The 19607-nt window shown below is 38.6% G+C and overlaps 1 protein-coding gene across 4 annotated transcripts in view; it reads left to right on the top strand.

The window, feature by feature from the left end:
- The window catches only part of RPS6KB1 (ribosomal protein S6 kinase B1), a gene marked incomplete at its 5' end in the record, with an annotated part of 38837 nt that overhangs the window by 16073 nt on the left and 3157 nt on the right, over nucleotides 1-19607 (top strand). For 3 of the 4 annotated variants that reach the window (XM_079726441.1, XM_079726439.1, XM_079726438.1), the window contains 9 exons: nucleotides 4661-4808; nucleotides 6880-6937; nucleotides 8391-8491; nucleotides 10840-10930; nucleotides 11114-11204; nucleotides 11723-11830; nucleotides 12132-12194; nucleotides 12386-12463; nucleotides 15749-15856. In XM_079726441.1, the coding sequence (XP_079582567.1) occupies nucleotides 4661-4808; nucleotides 6880-6937; nucleotides 8391-8491; nucleotides 10840-10930; nucleotides 11114-11204; nucleotides 11723-11830; nucleotides 12132-12194; nucleotides 12386-12463; nucleotides 15749-15856 (846 nt within the window). The remainder of the gene's footprint in view (nucleotides 1-4660; nucleotides 4809-6879; nucleotides 6938-8390; nucleotides 8492-10839; nucleotides 10931-11113; nucleotides 11205-11722; nucleotides 11831-12131; nucleotides 12195-12385; nucleotides 12464-15748; nucleotides 15857-19607) is intronic. The other variant, XM_079726440.1, reaches the window with a different exon arrangement.

Below are 19607 nucleotides of genomic sequence, written 5' to 3'. Positions count from 1 at the left end.
CAATGCCTGGTCTTTGGCCCTAAGCCCTTTTAGTGCTTTGATCTTTCTGTTTTTTCTTCAAGTTCTTAGCCCCGTTCTAATTTCGGTTTATTCCTAATCTAGCCTAATCAACATGATCTGCCACTTCAGTCACCTGCTATCCCATTGACCTTATGTTCAGGAAAGTACTAATCTAATCAGTTTATTTGTTAATGCTCCTTTATTCCTGTATCTCAGTTACTGAACATCACTGGCAGAAATCACACAAACTTTTAAATGGCTACTGGGACAAACTCATAGTCCTGAACTCATGTGGACGCTTAGAACTCACCAAATGTCCCTAGACAGCTCCTTCCATTCTGTACAACTATTAGAGCCTTTACTATCAGTCCCACTATTCTTCTTTAGCAGACTGCCTCTCTTTCTATTTGAGACTGTCACATATGATTCCCTTCAACTTCCTGTTCTAATCCTTGTCCCCAGTACCATATTGTCTACATTTTCACCTGTCTTTACTTCCCTCTCTCCAGGCTTAGTGGGAGATGTGTTCCTCCTTCTTTCCAAGGCTATTTTTTTTTGCGGTATGCGGGCCTCTCACTGTTGTGGCCTCTCCGGTTGTGGAGCACAGGCTCCAGACGCACAGGCTCCAGACGCGCAGGCTCAGCGGCCATGGCTCACGGGCCCAGCCGCTCCGCAGCATGTGGGATCTCCCTGGAGTGGGGCACGAACCCGTGTCCCCTGCATCAGCAGGTGGACTCTCAACCACTGCACCACCAGGGAAGCCCTAAACACTCTCTTTATGTTTGGATCCCATCACTTTCTGCCTGTTCAGGGTCTTTGTCACTTCTGCCTCTTTCTTCCATCCTCTATCCTAACTTCTTTCTTTATATAAATATATTCATGTCTTTGCCATATTTAGAAAACAAATCCTTTCTTCACTCGAGGTCTATTGTAGCTTCCAGTCTCTGCCTTTCATAGCTGAATTTCTTGAGAAGTCATGTTTTATTATTTTTTTCACTCGCTATATTTTGACCTCACAACTCTCCTATTTTGATGAAATGCTTGTCCCTTGCATCTCCAGTGATCTCCTAATTGCTGGATCTCATGGTCTTTACTTAGCTCATCCTTAATTTACCTCTCTGTTATATTGAAGCTATTGACCACAGCATGTTGAAATTCCACTCCCTTGACTTCTATGATTCTTCTTTACTATTTCTTCATCTTCTCTTCTTGGCCTCTTCTCAGACTTTCTCAAAATTATTTATTTGAAAATTGTAAACCTCCTGAACAGTTAAAAACTAATGCATCTTTGGAATTTTTCGAACTTTCCGAAGAGTTACAAGAATAGTACAATGAGAACCAGTTGTTAAGTTGCCATATATTCTTTGTCTGCCCCTCCCTCAGTTTCTCCTCTCTCAGTACGTACGTGTGTGTATATTCAAAGTTTTAATTTTTTTGGTATACAATTTGAAAGTTATTTGTAGACATGGCACTTCGCCCTTAAATTCTTTAGTCTGTATCTCTTAAGAATAAGGGCATTACATACACAACTACAATGTAATTGTCACATTTGGGAAATTTAACATTGATATACTTTACTGTTTTCTAATACATCGTCCATACTCAGACTTCCCCAGTTGTGTCAGTAATCTCCTTTATAGCTATTTTGGTTTGTTTTTAACATCCAGGATTTAATCAACGATCACACATTGCATTGAGTAGTCCTGTCTTTAGTTTCCTTTACTGTAGAGTACTGTGTCTTTAGTTTCTTTCACTTTAGTTTCCTTTACTTTATTGTCATTCGTGACCTTGACATTTTTTGAAGACTCTGGGCCAGTTTTGCAGAGTATCCCTAATTTGGATATGGTTCATTGTTTCCTCATGAAAACACTTAAATGTTACATTGAGGTTAAATGATTTTTTCTGCAGGAATATTTTACAGGAGCACTGTGTCCTCGGTGCATGGGCTCAGGAAGCGCATAATGTTGGTCTGTCTCATTATTTGGTGAGACTGGGTTTGATCACTTTGTTAAGGTGGCGTCCACCAAACTTCCCATTCTACTGATACCTTTTTCCCTCTGTAATTAAAAAGTATCTATGGAGTGAAAGTTAGAGATTGTGTGAATATTCTGTCCTAATAATCTTCTACACCCAATGGTTTTATTATCCATTGTCTCTTAGCCAAATCAACTCATACTCTGGTGATGATAAAATGGAGACTTTTCTATTTTTATCATTTTTTTCTATATTGTCATTCTTCTGTAAAGAAGAGCTTTTCATACTTGCTTTTTTAAATTTAACGTTTTAAAATAGTATGGACATTTTTTCAGTGTGTTATCCATTTCTTTCATTGTTCAAATTTTGGTCCGCAAATTTTCCCAGGTTTTGCTAGAGAGAGCTCTATTAAGATGGCTTCTGTGTCCTTTTAACATGTCCCTGTTAGTTTTTGAGTAGTTCCTTACTTTGTGTATAATAGCCTGCTCCAGCTTTACCTTGCACTTTCCCTGACCCTGGCCTAGAACCATCTGATTCTCCATGGAACCCTGTTTTTTTTTGGTAGAGAAACCAAGATCCTGGGTGCCAAGCTATACTTTTTGCTACTGAAGTCTCATTGTTTCTGGCTCTTTCAGTACACAGAGCTAGGAAGTTTTGTTTTTGTTTTAAATCATGGCTTCATATTGATATTCCTAATTTCAGTCCAATTCCGTAGGGTTCTTCTTTCCTTGGCCTACATTTGCATCTCTTTTTTCCACAGTGAGAAAAGCCTGGTAACAACATCAGTACATTTACTCATTTGCTTAGTTGTACAATATATGCATAATAGTTTGAGAATTATAATACCAATACTATGAGTAGCTGCAAACCTACTAAGTATGGTTTAAGATTTTTTTTCAGTTTTTTTTATGCTTACATATATGTCACTAAGAATGTTCAGTGTAAAGTTATTTAAATATCTTTTTTTTCCTTTTGTGGTAAAATTATCAAAGTAATAGTTAAATTTATGTATTTCTGTTGTATTCAATTTTATTTCCCTCCCCCATCCAGATTTAATTTTATTTTTGAAATGTATAAAGCATTAACACGGTTCAGAATTTAATAATCACAATAATGATATTTGATTTAGGTAAGAAAAGAAATGAATGATAAAACCCTTCAGGTTTTACTCAGAGGTCCCATTCCCTTTCCTGCCTTTCCACTGTCATTAGCTTTTTTTAAAATAGGTTTCTTGTTGGGTTGTTTTATGTTACATTATGTTATTTTTTTTGGACACGCCACATGGCATGCGGGATCTTAGTTCCCCAACCAGGGATCGGACCTGGGCCCTTGGCAGTGAGAGTGCCGAGTCCTGACCACTGGACCGCCAGGCAATTCCCTGTATCATTAGCTTTTGGCTTAATTTAGGTGTGCTCATTATTGCAGATATAAGCATGTACCTATTACATATATTCTTATTTCCACTGTTACACAAAAGGTAGCATACTGTGTTACTGCTGTGCCATATATGCTCTTTTGCACCTTGCTTTCAGAGATGTTCCTCATTCTTTTTACAGCTTTTTTACACAGGGTTTTCATGCAGTATCCTATGCATGGGCATTTAGGTTGTTTCTAATGTTTCACTTTTACAAATAATATTGCAACTAATGGCCACGTATATATGCTTTTTCATGTTACTAGAGATGTACAAGAACTTAGAATTTAAGACTTAGCACGTCCAAAGCAATATATCATTTTCCCAAAACTTTTTTCTTTGTTTCCATTTCCTATTATTGAGTGACACCATTACTTACACAGAAACCATGGTATCATCATTTCTTCTCATATCTCATTAGTCAGCGAGTGCTAATGATGCACTTTTACCCTTTTTTTCCCCACCTTCATTTTCTTAGTTACAGGTTTTACTTCTTGCTTAGTTTACTAGCCTTCTAACTGGTGTCATTTCTTCCCTAAAACTTCACACTGCTACTAGAACTGTCTTTCTTAAAGCCAAAGGTTATTCATTTACCTTACCTCAGCATTTCTCCTCTGCCTCTAAAATAAGATTCAAATGCCTTTGCCTAGATGCCCAGGCCTTCCATTTCCTATATGTCCAGCTAATACATGTCCTAACCACTTCTAACCATACTGAACTACTTTTAGATCCTCGAGACATGTCCCGTCCTGTCAAGCCTCTTTTGCACTGGGAACGCCTTTTTTTTTTACCCTCTACATTTCATCTTAGTAACTTTTTATGATACAGCTTAGGTATCTCCACCTCCAGGAAGACTTCTTGCCAGGTCAGATGTAGTTCCCATGGCACCTTGTGCTTAGCTCCATTGACTCATCTCTCTTCCCTGGGACTTTGGGCTCCTGTGGGCTGGAGACTCCTTCTGTTGGTTCTGCTTTCTTGTTAAGAGCCTATAAAATAGTAGACATTCAACAGTTAGTGAATATATGAATAAATTTGATCTGTTTACATTAAAACAGATTATTTAGGTTTTCATTTACATGTTTACTACAAAAAATCCAAACAGTGCAGATGTATATAAGAAGTGAATGTCTTCCATTACCCCATCTCAGTCTCCAGTGGGAACTATGATTAATAGTTTAATGTTGGCAAGAAAAGCACAAAATAGATTTTCCAGTTACTATAGGATAAAAATGTCTACTACTTTGTTCTTATAGATCATCTCTTTTCCTTTAGGCAATGATAGTAAGAAATGCTAAAGATACAGCTCATACAAAAGCAGAACGGAATATTCTGGAGGAAGTAAAGCATCCCTTCATTGTGGATTTAATTTATGCCTTTCAGACTGGTGGAAAACTCTACCTCATCCTTGAGTATCTCAGCGGTCAGTACACAGCTTGGTGTAATTATTTGCATTAGCTCCAGAAACTTGGTCAAAACATTATTTTCCAATAGAAAAATGCTTTTTCTCAGTGTGACCAAATAGTTCTTAAAATTGACAAATACCTTGACATAAGGAATTCAGATGTGACGAAATGTTTCTTTTTGCAGACAAATGTGAAGGAAACTTTAAAGGTTAAGTCTTTTTCCCCATCTGTAATATTTTATCTTAATCCCATTGTAATCAATTAAAATAGCAAACAGCTAATTGATAGCTATCAAATTGACTACCCTTGGGTAAGGTAATATAATTCAAGTAAACCACTGATTTATTTTTTTCTAAACTGACATGGAAAACTTAGAGTGTTGTTTAAGGTAATGAGTATTTTTGGTATTGCATCTTTAAACAGAAAAGTTTTTTGTTTAATGTCTTATTGATAGATTTTGCAGTTTACATTGGAAATCACCTACCTTTTCCAGGGCTTACCCCCTCCTAGGAATTTGTGGTACCCCATAGCATTTCAAGATCACAGGTATCTATTTCCAGCAAACACACTTGAGTTTTCTGAAAAACAGATTTCACAATAGCCTGTAACATGGAACAGAAAGTTGCAGAATTTAGTCACTTTTTTGTGACTGTTGTATTTTTCTTGTACCTTCATTTTAACATAGTTTCAGATTTCTGCAAAAAAGTTGTAAGAACAGGACAAAGAATTCCCAAGTACTCTTCACCTAGATTCCCCAAGTGTTATCATTTTACCACATTGTTTTGTTTCATCATTCTCTTTCTCTCCCTCTCTGTATATGTACGTGTGTATATAGATGTATATATACACACACATATGTGTATATATATTCATAATTTTTTTCCTGAACTCTTTAAGAGAGTGTCACAGACATGATTTCCCTTTACCCCTAAATACTTCAATGTATATTTTTCTGAAATTAAAGACAGTATCTTACATAACTGTACTAAAATTATCAAAATAGGAAATTAACATTAATACAATAATCTCTCTCAGTTTCCTTTAATCTGGAACAGTTCCTCAGTCTTTCTTTGTCTTTCATGACCTTGACATTTTTGAAAAGTACAGTTTAGTTACTTTGTAGAATGCATCAATTTGGGCTTATATGGTGTTTCCTCAGGATTAGGTTCAGGTTATGCATTTTTGGGAGGACCATTGAAGTGACATTGTATCCTTCTCTGTGTATCAGAGCAAGAGGTACATGATATTTGTATCTTTGCTCCATTACTGTTGATGTTAACTTTGATCATATGTATAAGGTGATGTCTGCCAGTTTTTTTTTTTCTGGTGAAATTTTCCTTTTGTAATTAGTAAGTATCTTGAGGAGATACTTTGAAATTATTTAAATATCTCATCTCTCATCAAGCTTTCACATACAGTTTTAGCATCCATTGATTCTTGCCTGAAACAATTAACTATGATGATTGCCAAGTGATTTTTCTTATTCCATCATGGCTTCTTCATTTATTATTTGGCATTTTGCTATAACGAAGAGCTTTCCATTCATCTATTCACTGATTTACAGCATTGTGGACTCATGGATTCTAAGATTTTTCAGTAGGATATCACACTTTATTATCATTGTTTATTTTGGTATTCAAATAGTGCCATACTATTTACAAGGACATTGCCAAATTCATGCAGTTTAATAGTTCTAAAAATGTGGAATATGGGCATTCACTAATTTGCAAGGACGGTTTAATTACATACTAACATTTTTCTATATGCCGGTAAAATGTTAGAGAAGCTTTAATCAAGATTTTTTTTTTTAACCGCAGGTCTGGAATCTGTAAATATTTTGAAGTTCATAGATGTAAAACCTAGACTTCCAAAACTTGTATATTTCACATAAGAATAAGAACACTGCTAAAAATGGAATCCTGAGGACTTAGTTTTAGACCTGTAATTTTTAGGATCTGTTTTTTATTTTTAAAGGGTTGATGTCTTTTAATTATGGCTAAAAGGAAAGCACAAACCCTCTCATTAGAATGGATTGTTGGGAAAAAAAAAGATTGCTTTGTTTCTAATGTCTTTTTCTTTTCTTTACAGGAGGAGAATTATTTATGCAGTTAGAAAGAGAAGGAATATTTATGGAAGACACAGCCTGGTAAGTGAAATTTTTGTGGTTGTATGGATTCAGGTAATAATTCATATAATTAAAAGCAAAGTCCTGTTCCCACTGTGGGCAGCCAGATGATTCAATAAATTGTTCTGGAGCCAGTTGGTCACTCAGGACTCTAAGAGGGAGAAGCAGCTTTGGGACTTGGCTGCCATTGGAGGTCACACCATTCCTTTGCCCCCAGGCTTTGGGTGGAACGTTCTTCACACCAGTTCCTAACAGAACCCTTCTCACTGGGGCTTTCTTTCCTTGAATTGGTGAGCTGCCTGCCTTGGCTCTGGGTGAGTGTGGTTTTCCAGTGAAACTTTATGTGTGGAGCAATGGGAAGTATCAGAAATCATCTCCTCTTTTTTTGTAGACTTCCCAGTTCCCAAGGTGCAGTCTTAGGGAGGTGATAAGCCTGCACATATCATCTGTGGATTGATTCAATGGCCAGGATGGGATCTACCCTCATATTTCTTAAGATGGCATCTGCTTCAGATTAAAAATATACACACCCTTTTGTGAGATGACAGTATTGGGTAACAATAAATCAGTGTATCCTACACATTAATTGAATAGAAAACACTTAAATGTTTTTTCTACCTTAATTACCAAACTGCATTCCATTGTTTAATTTCAGGCCTTTTCTAACACAGAAGCTGCATTTAAGAGCCTTAGGGATGAAGTGCCCTTTTTGGAGGAGGCTCTCTGAGCCATGTTGGAGGCTGTGTTTGTGGTCCTGCTGGCTGTGAAACTGCCTCAGTCCTCTAGGACACACCCTCTCCATCCTGGAGTAATCTGCAGGATTGCAACATTGTTATGCAGCCAGTATTGCAGTGCCTTGTGCTTTTCGAATCCAGACAGGGTTGACTCAGCCCTTTATTCTTTTGAGGTAGATAAATTTGAGTGTCACACAGTTTATAGTTGTGGGCTGGCTGGCAAGAGGGAGGGCAGATACTGTGGGCATGAGCTGTGTATAAATATGCAGCTGTATTAAGTAAGGGATGCGTGGGCTTCTAAGGGTCAGGTTATAAGGTATTTTTGAAACTAAGACTTGATCTCTGAGAATAACAAAGTTCCTATTTCCTATGGGATTTAAAAATTGGGGGTGGGTGGGAGAAATTTGCTTTGATCTGAATGACTATTGGCCTAGTTCCTACATAGAGAGAACAAAACATGACCAGTGGGAGTTTGGCATATTCTGGACTTCTTTGCAATTTTAGCAATATGTTCTAATGATGAAATAAAACATTTTATAGTTTCACTAAATGAGTGAAACGTAAATGTCTCCATGCCTTTTGGCAGCATCCTATGCCACCTCTTTTCCCCATACCCACCCCCACTCCCACTAATTTGGTCTTTGGTGCATGTCTATTTCTTTCAAGGAATTTTGCTCCATACATAAACTGCTTTGAGTAGATTACTCTTTTTAATTTTATTAAATCACTTTTGTTTCCAGCTTTTACTTGGCAGAAATCTCCATGGCTTTGGGGCATTTACATCAAAAGGGGATCATCTACAGAGACCTGAAGCCGGAGAATATCATGCTTAATCACCAAGGTGGAGATATACTGTAAACAATTCTATAGTAAATAATCATCTTAAAATCTTCCCACGCAGGTCATGGTCATTTTCAAAGCCCCATATTTATGCGTCAGTTATTATACATTCCTCCCTCAGAACTTATAGCATCATGATACTTGTACTTATGGTTGATGAGATTAAAGAGAATTGAGGATAACTGGCCACAACTACCTTTTCTAGTTTAATCCTTACTCTTTATAGCTTATCGTTCTTTTGTAATCCTTACATACAGTGTGGTGAGCCAGAATCCAGTCCAAATACTAATTTTGGTTGGTTCCTTAAATTGGAAAGTGAATCTTGACTTTATAAATTGAGTTTTCTTTACTGATGAAATACATAAGTATTAGAAGCAATATTTTTTATGATAAATTTTATTAATGCGATAAAAAAGGAAAGGATTAGAATTGAACCAAAATATTTGATATAACTTTGGAGGTAGAATGTTTAGTAGGCATCAGTTTATTCTTGCTGTCTGCAACAACAACAGACATAAAAATCAGACAGACTAATATTCTGTGCAGCTATAGCTACAGCAAAGTGAGCCTTGATCATTGCTGCATGCTGCTACAGACAGTTCAACTTAGGTGAGAGTAATCTGGGCTGGCTAGACTTGGCAATTCACTCACATCCCAAAGGAGCAACCAACCAACTCGGGTATCTGGGGGCTGGTGGCAGCTGCTGATCCTTAGATGTCTATCGAATGATGCAAGAGGTAGTTAATGGTTTTAAATTCTTGTACAGAAAATGGTTTATGGACAACTGATGCCAGAATAAATGTTTCAGATAGTGGGTTTTTTTTTTTTTTTTTTTTGCGGTACGCGGGCCTCTCACTGCTGTGGCCTCTCCCGTTGTGGAGCACAGGCTCCGGACCCGCAGGCTCAGCGGCCATGGCTCACGGGCCCAGCCGCTCCGCGGCATGTGGGATCTTCCCGGCCCGGGGCATGAACCCATGTCCCCTGCATCGGCAGGCGGACTCTCAACCACTGCGCCACCAGGGAAGCCCCTCTTGCTTTCCTTTCTTTTCCCCCCTTTTTTTTTGGAGAAATGTACTTAACCACATACATCACGGGTATCTGTGTGTGTCTCTCTCTCCCAGTTCTGCCCCCACTGCCACAAATTTAGATTCTGATTGTGAATTCTAAGGCAAGGGATAGAATAGGGAAGTGACTAGTTAATTTCTTTGATGCATAACCTGAGTGTATCAGGTGGCTCTGTGAAAATAAAGGTCATATTTCTTCTTCTGCGTCAGAGTAAAATACACACCTACATTTGAGTTAATAGTCCATTGCCTTTTCTTTTCTCGAAATAAACTTGGAACGGTAGGGTCCCTGGGGTTGCTAAACCACTGGATAGCTAATGACAGTTCATTAAAGCTAAACTTGAACTGAGATGTTCTTTGTGTAAGGTGGTGAGTTTTTCACTTTCTGGATCAAAGATGATGGTTCCATGCCATACAGCAATTTCATTTCTTTTTCCAAACTGCATTGGCAGAATAAGCTAACTTGTTACAGTGACTAAGACTGTTTTAAGAACTGTCAGGTCACAGTTCATGGTGATAAAAGCTATATGTTTGAAGTACAGTGTCACACCTTTGTTTAACATGCAGAAGATCTTTTTTATGGTCTGTGTACGGAATCCAGACTTCATCAAGCTTTCCAGGACTTACTTGCTCAGGATGGTAAAGGATTCTTGGTATAGGTAAAGCTAGAGCCTTAGACAAGCTGTTTTTCACCTTTTTCTCATCTTTCTTTTACCTTTACTAGATAGATTATATCTTTGGCAAAGATAATTTTTTTTAGTTTGGCTGTTTTGGGTGTTCGTTGCTACGCACGGGGCTTTCTCTAGTTGCGGCAAGCGGGGGCTACTCTTCGTTGCGGTGCGCGGGCTTCTCGTTACGGTGGCTTCTGTTGTTGTGGAGCATGGGCTCTAGGCACATGGGCTTCAGTAGTTGTGGCGTGCGGGCTCAGTAGTTGTGGCTCGTGGGCTCTAGAGCGCAGGCTCAGTAGTTGTGGTGCACAGGCTTAGTTGCTCCGCGGCATGTGGGTTCTTCCCGGACCAGGGCTTGAACCCATGTCTCCTGCATTGGCAGGCGGATTCTTAACCACTGGCCACCAGGGAAGTCCCGGCAAAGATAATTTTGCCCTACCCTTAAAGGGTTATTTAGCATCCCATTTATGGATGGAACCTTGCTAGTTCTTGATGTCTCAAAAAATAAATTTAAGGCAGAAAAAGTAACATGGAAGGATAGGTTATTGTCTTGTATGATACATTCAAATATTGCACATAGAATTCTCAGAATAACCATCTATAATCTTTCATTGTAGGTCATGTGAAACTAACAGATTTTGGACTATGCAAAGAATCTATCCATGATGGAACAGTCACACACACATTTTGTGGAACAATAGAATACATGTGAGCTGCATGTTCAAAGAAATATTACTGGTTTGGGGATAATAGCTAACTTGTACCTGGTTTAAATAATAGTGTGCTCAATTTTCTGTAGCAACACTTGGTTCTGTATATTGTTTTAAACATTTTAATTCAGATGATAGGCAAATCGTGAATGTTTTAGGCCTATTGTTTTTCTCCTTGTAGGGCCCCTGAAATCTTGATGCGAAGTGGCCACAATCGTGCTGTGGATTGGTGGAGTCTGGGAGCACTAATGTATGACATGCTGACTGGCGCAGTAGGTGCACAGTTACAAGCTGCGTGTGTTATGGTCTGTTGTGCTGAGTGGTTACTAAGTCAGTACAGCAAGAGGTCTTTCCTGTGCTGTTTGAAACTGTTACCAGTGAAGTTATTTGTTAAAAATCTAACACTACTGATGCTTTATTAGTAGTATTATGGGCCTCTGTACTTTTATAAATATCTTCACTTAGATGATCTATGTCATGGCCTGTGGTCCTGTGAAACAGAGGTAAAACAGATACTGCCCTTATTTTATAAATGGAGAAGGTGAAGCATAAAATCAAATGGCTCACCCATTATCACACCAAGTTAATGGTGGCAACCCAGTTCCTTCCAGGACGTTGCTATTTTCTCTATGCCGTTGCTCAAAAACTACAGGTCTTTAGCAGTCGTCCCATATCACAACATACATTTCTGATCTCTATGCGTAACTGACTAATTCAGGAAATGGATAATTCTGTTATTTAAAATTTGATTTTTTCTATGCTAATTTTTCTCACTCTCTTCTACTCTTAGCCCCCGTTCACTGGGGAGAATAGAAAGAAAACAATTGACAAAATCCTCAAATGTAAACTCAATTTGCCTCCCTACCTCACACAAGAAGCCAGAGATCTGCTTAAAAAGGTAGGGTTCTAAAATAGACACTCAAACCATAAGCTTCAACTACTAGGATTTAAGTAGATAGAACTAAATATACATTTTGACTACAGAATCATACACAGGTGTTGACAAAAAAGCCTACAGTTTTTGCAGGCAAAGGACAAATTTGTTTGTTTAAAGATTTTCTTTTTATTCCCAAACAATATTTAGAAGTAATTAATAAATCACACATTTGCAAGGCAAAATAGACATGCAAATTCTATAAAGAAAAATAATCAATTTGACTAGGTAAGGTTCATCAGTGTGTTTCTTTTCCTCCCTAAAGCTGCTGAAAAGAAATGCTGCTTCTCGTCTTGGAGCTGGTCCTGGGGACGCTGGAGAAGTTCAAGTAGGGATTGGCATGTCTGGTAGTTTGTGGGGAAGATAATGCTATTTTATGTGTTTGTGAAGGTTATATGTAGTTGCTTATAAGTATAGTTTATTTTGTGATTGGTAACTTCAAATAGGCTGATGAGTCAGTGCAGTGAAGTCTGTTCCTCTTAACCTTTCTTCCTGCTCTTTTGTTTTGTTCTTCCCCAGGCTCATCCATTCTTCAGACATATTAACTGGGAAGAACTGCTGGCTCGGAAGGTAGAGCCCCCCTTTAAACCTCTGTTGGTATGTATTCATGAAAGCATACAATCTGAGGGACCTGGCACTTTTTTACAATAAGAAAACATCAGACCATTCAGAAACATTTATATTTATTAATAGTTCAAAAACTTTATCCTCTATCCTCTCTTCAGAATCTTTATTCTGTGCAGTTTTTTTTTTTTTAATTAATTTATTTATTTGGTTGCACCGGGTCTTAGTTGCAGGAGGCGGGCTCCTTAATTGCGGTAGGCGTCTCCTTAGTTGTGGCATGCATACTCTTAGTTGCGGCATGCATGTGGGATCTAGTTCCTTGACCAGGGATCAAACCCAGGTCCCCTGCATTGGGAGTGCAGAGTCCTACCCACTGCACCACCAGGGAAGTCCCTCTGTGCAGTCTTTTCAGGAACTACTGCCAGCAGCAATTGATGGCTATATTAACTAGTTTAAAGTTGGTTGCCTAAGATGATTAAATATCTGAAGTACTTAGGACTTTTGTGTTTTTTGCTTTGTTTTGTTTTGCTTAACCCAACCCTATTTTGAATTTGCTTTTCTATAACAAAGTATCACAAACTAGGTGGCTTAAACAGAAATTTATTATGTCACAGTTCTAGAGGTTAGAAGTTCGGGATCAAGGTGTTGGCAGGGTTGGTTACTTCTGAAGGCTGTGAGAGACTGTTTCATGCCCCTCCCCTAGCTTTTGGTGGTTTGCTGGCAGTCTTTGGCATTCCTTGGCTTGTAGGCACATCATCCTATCTCTGCCTTCGTGTTCATGTGGCATTCTCCTTGTGTGTAGATCTGTGTCCCTATTTTCCCTTTTTTGTAAGGACACCAGTCATATTGGGTTAGGATCCCTCCCTACTCCAGTATGACCTTATCTTAACTAATTACATCTGTAATGGCCTTCATTCCAAATAAGGTCACATTCTGAGGTACTGGGGGTTAGAACTTCATTATATGACTGTTGGAGGGACATAATTCAAACCATAACAATAGGCTTATGAGTAAATGAGTTAGTGTATTAGTTCTTGTCTTTTTCCCATCTCAAAATTTGAGAAAAGATAGTTTCTTTTTCTATTTCTTGAGATGATGGTGGAGGAGAAGGAATAGGATAATGATGATGATTCTTTGGTCCTGGAGCACAAGGTGACTTGCTTTAAAATTTCAACATACATAACTGTAAGGATAATTAACACTCATGTACCAACTATCCAGCTTCAAAAATTATTAAGTCATCTTGTTTAAACATAAACGTAACCACGGTGCTATCATCACAACTAAAAAGCTGGCAGTTTCACCAATTGTTTCTTTTTTTTCCTGTTGGTTTGTTTCAATAAGGATTCAATCAAGACCTATATAGTTTGGTTACTATGTCTCTTAGGTCTCTCCATCTATAGAAATCCTCTCTCAATCCCTCCTTTGAGGACTTATTGAAGAAACTGGACCATTTGTCCTGTAGGGTTCCTCACATTTTGATTTTGCTGATTTTAACCCCAGGTTGTCCTCAGCCATGTTTATCTGTTCCTTGTATTTCTGGAAACTGATAGTTTAGGTTTAGATTAGATCTGATTCAGATTAAACTTTTGGTACTATATATTTTGATCAGAAGATATAATGTGTACTTACATTAAAAAAAAAAAATGTGGGGCTTCCCTGGTGGCGCAGTGGTTGAGAGTCCGCCTGCCGAAGCAGGGGACACGGGTTCGTGCCCTGGTCTGGGAAGATCCCACATGCCGCGGAGCGGCTGGACCCGTGAGCCATGGCCGCTGAGCCTCTGCATCTGGAGAGAGGCCACAACAGTGAGAGGCCCGCATACCGCAAAAAAAAAAAATGTTAGTGGTCATTGATTATTGCCTGTATCAGTGGTTCTCAGCCAGGGTTGATTTGGCAATGTCAGAGACAAGTTGTCACAACTTAGGGAGGAGTGCCACTGGTACTTAGGGGATAGAGGCCAGAAATGCTGCTGAACATCCTATAATGCACAGGACAACATCCTACAACAAGAATCATCAGGCCCAAAATGTCAATAGAGCTAAGGTTGAGAATATATAGCCTAGTTCCAAGATTTCATTAGGGGTTTGCAAAATTGTCTTACTCTAATACTGTTATTCATTCTTTATTTATTAGGTGGAATTTTTCTGTAAAAAGATACTCTTGTATCAGTTGTTTGGTTACCAGAGGTGCAGTTTATACAGGAAAGGCAGGATAAATGTTTCTTTCCCAGTTTGCAAAATAATGAATTAGTTCCCTAACATCTTCCAAAATTGGCCAATGAATTGTGATTTTTTTTAGTATAATTATGAACTCATGCTGTTTAACATATTTGTGTTTCAATTAATTGCAGTTATTTTTATTGATGTTCACTTTTTCCCATCTTTAGACACTGGGTGCTTCTTTGTGTAGGTTCTTGAGTTCTTTTTTTGGGCCGTGCAGCATGCGGGATCTTAGTTCCCCGACTAGGGATGGAACCTGTGCCCCCTGCAGTGGAAGTGCGGAGTCTTAACTGGACTGCCAGGGAACTCCTGGTTGCTGGGTTCTTTTGACACAACCACATGGTCTGATGTTGTACCAGAGAGAAGAAATTAAAGAAACAGATCTGGTGGTTAGATCTGGGTGATAATATTCCTCCACAAGAAAATATACTCATGCAGAGTAGAATATTACTTTGCTCCTTGAGAAATTTAAAGGAATGAAATAAGGTATGGGAAGAAACTTCAACTAGAGCATATTATGTGCTTTGTGTTTAAACTCTGCTTCAAGTTTATTACAAATTTGCCAACTGCGCAAATTGTCTCTAAAAAGGGATTTCACCAGTGGGCTAGCCACACTGAAGCTTTGTGAGAAGGGAAGATATTCAGATTTTTTTTTTTTTTTTTTTGGCAGTACGCGGGCCTCTCACTGTTGTGGCCTCTCCCGCTGTGGAGCACAGGCTCCGGACACGCAGGCTCAGCGGCCATGGCTCACGGGCCTAGCCGCTCTGCGGCACGTGGGATCTTCCCAGACCGGGGCACAAACCCGTGTCCCCTGCATCGGCAGGCGGACTCTCAACCACTGCGCCACCAGGGAAGCCCAAGCCCCAGATTTTTAATAGGAATGATAACTGTGTACTAAAGATGTAGTTTGACCTTTGATACTTTTCACCTGTATTTATTTTTCAATCTGTGCCTGCTAAGGCTATTTTGCTACTTTATTACAGTCAAACCCTGAGAAAAGAGGTCTATCTAGAGCCTTCTCTAATGTGTGTAACGCATTTGATTGATATGTATAATGTAGTTTGTTCACCATTTTCTAATCATTTTGTTTTTTATAAAGCAATCTGAAGAGGATGTGAGTCAGTTTGATTCAAAGTTTACACGTCAGACACCTGTTGACAGCCCAGATGACTCAACTCTCAGTGAAAGTGCCAACCAGGTCTTTTTGGTAAGTGAAAGAATTTCTGATGTAGCCATGGGAAATTTAAATATGAGGATGGGCCCTTTTCAGTAAGAAACGCCCTTTTTAATAAGAAAATTTCAGTTTGCTTGCTTTATAGTTCATGTAGATAACCTGAGGTGCTTTTTTTTGGGGGGGGGCAATTATTTTTATTTATCTTTTTTTTTTTTATTAGTTTCTGCTTTATAACAAAGTGAATCAGTCATACACATACATCTGTTCCCACATCCCTTCCCTCACGAATCTCCCTCCCTCCCACCCTCCCCATCCCACCCCTCCAGGCGGTCACAAAGCACCGAGCTGATCTCCCTGTGCTCTGCGGCTGCTTCCCACTATCTGTCTACCTTACGTTTGGTAGTGTATATATGTCCATGCCACTCTCTCGCTTTGTCACAGCTTACCCTTCCCCCTCCCCATATCCTCAAGTCCATTCTCTAGTAGGTCTGTGCCTTTATTCCTGTCTTACCCCTAGGTTCTTCATGACATTTTTTATTCTTAAATTCCATATATATGTGTTAGCATACCATATTTGTCTTTCTCTTTCTGACTTACTTCACTCTGTATGACAGACTCTAGGTCTATCCACCTCATTACAAATAGCTCAGTTTCGTTTCTTTTTATGGCTGAGTAATATTCCATTGTATATATGTGCCACATCTTCTTTATCCATTCATCCGATGATGGACACTTAGGTTGTTTCCATCTCCGGGCTATTGTGAATAGAGCTGCTATGAACATTTTGGTACACGTCTCTTTTTGAATTATGGTTTTCTCAGGGTATATGCCCAGTAGTGGGATTGCTGGGTCATATGGTAGTTCTATTTGTAGTTTTTTAAGGAACCTCCATACTGTTCTCCATAGTGGCTGTACCAATTCACATTCCCACCAGCAGTGCAAGAGTGTTCCCTTTTCTCCACACCCTCTCCAGCATTTATTGTTTCTAGATTTCTTGATGACGGCCATTCTGACTGGTGTGAGATGATATCTCATTGTAGTTTTGATTTGCATTTCTCTAATGATTAATGATGTTGAGCATTCTTTCATGTGTTTGTTGGCAGTCTGTATATCTTCTTTGGAGAAATGTCTATTTAGGTCTTCTGCCCATTTTTGGATTGGGTTGTTTGTTTTTTTGCTATTGAGCTGCATGAGCTGCTTATAAATTTTGGAGATTAATCCTTTGTCAGTTGCTTCATTTGCAAATATTTTCTCCCATTCTGAGGGTTGTCTTTTGGTCTTGTTTATGGTTTCCTTTGCTGTGCAAAAGCTTTGAAGTTGGGCTTCCCTGGTGGCGCAGTGGTTGAGAGTCTGCCTGCCGATGCAGGGGACACGGGTTCGTGCCCTGGTCTGGGGGGGTCCCACGTGCCGCGGAGCGGCTGGGCCCGTGGGCCATGGCCGCTGGGCCTGTGCGTCCGGAGCCTGTGCTCCGCAACGGGAGAGGCCACAGCAGTGAGAGGCCCGCGTACCACAAAAAAAAAAAAAGCTTTGAAGTTTCATTAGGTCCCATTTGTTTATCTTTGTTTTTATTTCCATTTCTCTAGGAGGTGGGTCCAAAAGGATCTTGCTGTGATTTATGTCATAGAGTGTTCTGCCTATGTTTTCCTCTAAGAGTTTGATAGTTTCTGGCCTTACATTTAGGTCTTTAATCCATTTTGAGCTTATTTTTGTGTATGGTGTCAGGGAATGATCTAATCTCATACTTTTACATGTCCCTGTCCAGTTTTCCCAGCACCACTTATTGAAGAGGCTGTCCTTTCTCCACTGTACATTCCTGCCTCCTTTATCAAAGATAAGTTGACCATATGTGCGTGGGTTTATCTCTGGGCTTTCTATCCTGTTCCATTGATCTATCTTTCTGTTTTTGTGCCAGTACCACACTGTCTTGATTACTGTAGCTTTGTAGTATAGTCTGAAGTCAGGGAGCCTGATTCCTCCAGCTCCGTTTTTCGTTCTCAAGATTGCTTTGGCTATTCGGGGTCTTTTGTTTTTCCAAACAAATTTTGAAATTTTTTGTTCTAGTTCTGTGAAGAATGCCAGTGGTAGTTTGATAGGGATTGCATTGAATCTGTAGATTGCTTTGGGTAGTAGAGCCATTTTCACAATATTGATTCTTCCAATCCAGGAGCATGGTATATCCCTCCATCTATTTGTATCATCTTTAATTTCTTTCATCAGTGTGTTATAATTTTCTGCATACAGGTCTTTTGTCTCCTTAGGTAGGTTTATTCCTAGATATTTTATTCTTTTTGTTGAAAGTTATCCCCTTATAACTTGTTGATAAGTTAGAAAATTCATTCTCATAATCCAGCATTCCATTTTAGCAATTAGAGTCAGAGTATATGATTCCTTTTTGTGAATAGCCCAGTGACTTAAAATGTTTGGCTCAGCATCTTAACAGAAATCCACACAGTCATAGCAGTAGGAGAAGAAGAGATCATAGTAACTATTTTATTCCTGAAAAAGCTAAAGATTTTTGTCTGTAGGGGATTTTTAACCTGTTGATTGTGAATATTTGACATCAAAATATATTGGTTCATATGTGATTGTAAGCAAATTAATCCTAAGGAGGAGGTATCTGTATTGATTTATACCTTGTCTCCTCAGATAGAAAAACAAAATTTTAGATTTTGATTAACAGAAATGATAGGTTTATATCTGATGACCATCATTGCATATTATTTGCCTAGTGCTTATTTTATTACTATAATTACATGTCATGTGAATATCTACCCGATTTTATATCATTTGTTTCCTTTGTCATTTGTCATTATCCTTTGTCATTTCTTTTTGGCTTATCCCTAGAGAGAATAGAATATGGGGAAAGTAATCATTTGGAAGTTTTTTTTTTCTTCCTTATTTGTTTCTGAGTTCACTGGATTTGTCGCTAACTTAATTTTCAGACTTTAAAAAAAAATAATGCTCTCAGTATAACACACCACAGTAGTGTTGTATCTTTGGGGGTGGAGGGTCAGTTCTGAAGTTAGCATGGAATACAAAAATTGTGTATGGGCAAAATAACACTGAAGTCACCATAGTACAGTATGCTTTTGAGTAAACAACATTGAATAGTAATAATTCTATAAATGTATGATTATATGGTGATATAAGAATATACATGCAAAATATAATTTTATAGCATTTTAATTACATAAGAGGGAAAGATGAATGCATGTTGTTAAATTTATGTCAGCATGATGCAAAGTTACTGTATCCCCCTTAGTACAATCTCTTATCAGTTAGGGAAGTAGGCACGATTCATTTTAATTGTGTCATTGCTTTCTTTTTTTCTCTCATGATGTGGAATTTTGTTTTCTACTGATGTGGAATTTATACCTTTGATTTAACATACAGACCTTTTCTTCAACTGGGCATTATAGAGTTTTAGCTAGTTTGACAATTGTTTTCCCCCATAAAAAAAAAAGTCTAGAAACACCTTACTACAAAGAAATCCAAAGTTGTGGTGGCAAAAGTTATATATCTAAGCTTTCATTCCAGTTAAAGTATTGCTGATCTTTTTATTTGTTTGTTTATGGCTGTGTTGGGTCTTAGTTGCGGTATCTTTGTTGAGGCATGCAGGATCTTTCATTGTGGCATGCAGGCTCTTCGTTGTGTCATGCAGTCTTTTCTGTAGCTGTAGCGTGCGGGTTTTCTCTTCTCTAGTTGTGGTGCGCAGGTTCCAGGGCACGTGGGCTCTGTAGTTGTGGCGTGTGGGTTCCAGAGTGCAAGGGCTCTGTAGTTTGTG

The sequence above is a fragment of the Hyperoodon ampullatus genome (assembly GCF_949752795.1).
Source record: "Hyperoodon ampullatus genome assembly, chromosome: 19".
Lineage (NCBI taxonomy): Eukaryota > Metazoa > Chordata > Mammalia > Artiodactyla > Ziphiidae > Hyperoodon > Hyperoodon ampullatus.
Note: the sequence above shows the minus strand (reverse complement) of the source record. Positions and strands in the feature narration are given on the sequence as shown.